This window comes from Mandrillus leucophaeus, unplaced genomic scaffold (genome assembly GCF_000951045.1).
Source record: "Mandrillus leucophaeus isolate KB7577 unplaced genomic scaffold, Mleu.le_1.0 Scaffold420, whole genome shotgun sequence".
NCBI classification, from domain to species: Eukaryota; Metazoa; Chordata; class Mammalia; order Primates; family Cercopithecidae; genus Mandrillus; species Mandrillus leucophaeus.
Window position 1 is genome coordinate 1,387,601 of NW_012104477.1, and position 3,733 is coordinate 1,391,333.

The following is a 3,733-nucleotide window of genomic DNA, read 5'->3' on the forward strand; positions in this document are numbered from 1 at the left end:
ATTATAGGCATGTGCTACCATGCCCAGCTAATTTTTGTATTTTTAGTAGAGACAGGGTTTCGCCATGTTGGCCAGACTGGTCTTGAACTCCTGACATCAGATCATCCGCCCACCTTGGCTTCCCAAAGTGCTGGGATTACAGGCGTGAGCCACCATGCCTGGCCTACTCGTGTCCTTTTTCACGTGCACTTTAAAAATTTCACTTGGCTAGTGCCAGAAAAATAATGTATATATTTTTAGTTGGATTGTGTTTAAATTATACATTAATCTAGAGAAAATTGACATGTTTATAACATTGAGTCTTTGCCTCAAAAAGTAATTGTGTCCTCCCACTTGTTCAAGTCTACTTTTGCATCCTTCATGAGTATTTTAAAGTTTTTGTCTGTCAGTTTTGCACATTTCTGAATAGGTTTATTCTGGACATTTTATCTTTGTTGCTATTGTAAATGGAGTCCTCTTCTTCCATTCTATGTTCTAACTGGCTGTTATGTACATATGGAAAATATTGATTTCTATGGATTAAGTTTACCATTATTTTCCTATTGAGGGGCTCAATTTTCCTATTGTTTATAGTAAATGTTTCCATTAATTATTTTCGGTGTTCCACATATATATAAACATCATATCATCTGTGAAAAAGGATGGTTTTATCACCTCCTTTCCAATTACTTTATCTCCAGATTCTTTTTATTTGTATAAATGTTTTGGCTAGGTCAGGCATGGTGGCTAACGTCTGTAATCCCAGCATTTTGGGAGGCCGAGGCGGGTGGATCACCTGAGGTCAGGAGTTCGAGACCAGCCTGACCAACATGGTGAAACACTGCCTCTACTAAAAATAAAAAATCAGCCGGGAGTGGTGGCAGGTGACTGTAATCCCAACTACTCAGGAGGCTGAGGCAGGAGAATCCCTTGAACCCAGGAGGCGGAGGTTGCAGTGATCTGAGACTATGCCACTGCATGCTCCAGCCTGGGTGACTGAGACTCCGTCTCAAAAAAAATAAAAAATACAATAAAAATTAAAAAATTAAAAAATATATTTTGGCTTGTACCTCCAAAGCAATGCTATTTAGTGGTGGTTACTGTGGACAACACTGTCTTGTTTCTAATTTCAGTCAGGATACACACTTGTGCTTCCCCACTAAGTATGATGTAACTGAGTTAGATATAGCTGATTGTGTTATAGAAGTTATCTATTAATTAGTATTTTATTACTTTAAATTATGAATTGGTGTTCAATTTTGTCAAATGGATTTTCTGCATCCATGGAGACAGCCATATGACTTATAAATTTTTTTGTGTGTTTTTTTGAGACAGTCTTGCTCTGTCACCCAGGCTGGAGTACAGTGACGTGATCTCAGTTCACTACAACCTCTGCCTCCTGGGCTGAAGAGATTCTCCTGCCTCAGCCTCCTGAGCAGCTGGGATTATAGGCACGTGCCACCACACCCAGTTGATTTTTGTATATTTAGCAGAGACAAGGTTTCACTATGTTGGCCAGGCTGGTCTCAACCTCCTGACCTCAGGTGATCCACCCGCCTCGGCCTCCCAAAGTGCTGGGATTATAGGCGTCAGCCATCATGCCCAGCAAGATAACTTTAAGATATCCTTGCATTTCGGAAATTCTATTTCATAGGTATTTAATCTTCTCATAGTCTAAAAGAATAAGGATTCTAATATTTGTTCCAATTTATCATTTGTCCTTTGACTTTATGACTTTTTTTGATACACGAAAATTTTAAAGATTTTTTTCTCCTTAGGACTATTTATATGATGATTTATAATATTAGATTTCCTAATATTAAGTCAATCTTGTATTCCTGAAATAAATCCAACTGTTAAGAGATAGTATTCTTTAGAGACATAATAATTTTGATTTTGGCATCAATATAAAGCAAGAATGTGGAAGCTTTCCGTCTTTTTATATGCTCTGGAATAAATTAAATAGAATTGACAATCTGCTCTTTAATGGTTTGACAGAATCACTCAAATCATTAAAGAGTAGACAGATAGTTTCCTTAATGAAACTATCTTATTCTGAGAGCCAGACATGGTGGCTTGCATATGTAATCCCAGCAACTCAGGATTACTTGAGGCCGGAAGTTTGAGACCAGCTTGGGCAACACAGCGAGGCCGTAGCTCTAAAAAACATAATTAAAAAAACAATTAGCAGGGCATGGTGGTGCAGGCCTGTACTCCTAGCTACTTCGGAGGCTGAGGTGGGAGGACTACCTGAGCCCTAGGAGTTCAAGGCTGCAGTGAGCTATGATCATGCCATTGCACTCCAGCCTGGGTGACAGAGGAAGATCTCGTCTCCTAAAAGATTTTATTTTAAAAAAGAAAGAAAAGAAATGGTCTGGATCCTGTGTTTTTTTCTGGGGCTAGATCTCTGAAAAATTTTCTATTCCATGTATGAAAATTCTTCTAATTAGATTTTCTTTCTCTGCTTTCTTTCGGTTTCCTTTGATATTATTTTTCCTCCTTTAAACCAGTTGTTTAATTCATTACTTTTCATTCTTCCTTTTCATTGCTATAATTATGGCTAATTACATTGATTTTTGAATGATATAAAATGTATTATCTATTCAAAACATTAAATTCTAAAAATTAAGAGAAGCCAAATCAATACTAACAAAATTTTGACTAGAAGAACATAGATGGCACGTACTAATATAAACTGACCTCAAAAACCAAATACTAAAATTTTCTAGCCAGGCCCGCTGGCTCATGCCTGTAATCCCAGCTCTTTGGTCAAGGTAGGAAGATCGCTTGAGCCCAGGAGTTCAAGACCAGCTCGGGGAACATAGTGAGACCCTGTCTCTCTAACTAACAAAAAAATTTAGCCAGGCATGGTGGTACACATCTGTGGTCTCAGCTACTCAGGAGGTTGAGATGGGAGCATCACTTGAGCCCAGGTGGTCAAGGCTGTAGTGAACTGTGATTGTGCCACTGCACTCCAGCCTGAGCAACAGGGCAAAACGTTGTTTCAAAAGGAAAAAAGAAAAAAATATATATTCCTACCTTTTGTTTAGTACTTACCTTGAAGGGAATCCAACTTAGCTTTAATTAACATTCTTAACCTTCCTACTTCTTGCCTTTTCAGTTCATCAAGTTTTGTCCTCACATGGTGACTTACTAAATCCAGTTCTTTGCTTAGCCTCCCACTCTGTTAACAAAATTAATAAATTAGTTTTATCTGTTACATTTCATTTTTAGACAAATGCAACAGCTTAAAAACAGGGTTAAAATACATTAGTGATAAATACTTTTGACTAATTTAGATACATTTAATATTATAAAAAGAATTTCTTTCAAAAGATATTAGCTTTAGGGCTGGGCATGGTGGCTCATACCTGTAATCCCAGCACTTTGGGAGGCTGAGGTGGGCGATCACCTGAGGTCAGGAGTTCGAGACCAGCCTAGTCAACCTGGCGAAATAACATCTCTACTAAAAACACAAAAATTAGCTGGGCATGATGGCGCACGCCTGTCAATCCCAGCTACTTGGGAGGCTGGGACAGAAGATTCACTTGAACCCAGGAGGCAGAGGTTGCAGTGAGCCAAGATTGTGCCACTGCACTCCAGTCTGGGCAACAAGAGCGAGACTCTGTCTCAAAAAAAAAAAAAAAAAAAAAAAAAGGCTAGGTGCGGTGGCTCATGCCTGTAATCCCAGCACTTTGGGAGGCCAAGGCAGACGGATCACCTGAGGTCAGGAGTTTGAGACCAGCCTGGCCAA

General features: G+C 39.0%; 1 protein-coding gene across 1 annotated transcript in view; it reads right to left on the reverse strand.

The window, feature by feature from the left end:
• Positions 1–3,733, reverse strand: part of NUCB2 (nucleobindin 2) — a 92,245-nt gene that overhangs the window by 27,161 nt on the left and 61,351 nt on the right. The window contains exon 6 of the mRNA XM_011992949.1: positions 3,037–3,163. Coding sequence (XP_011848339.1) covers positions 3,037–3,163 — 127 coding nt within the window. The remainder of the gene's footprint in view (positions 1–3,036; positions 3,164–3,733) is intronic.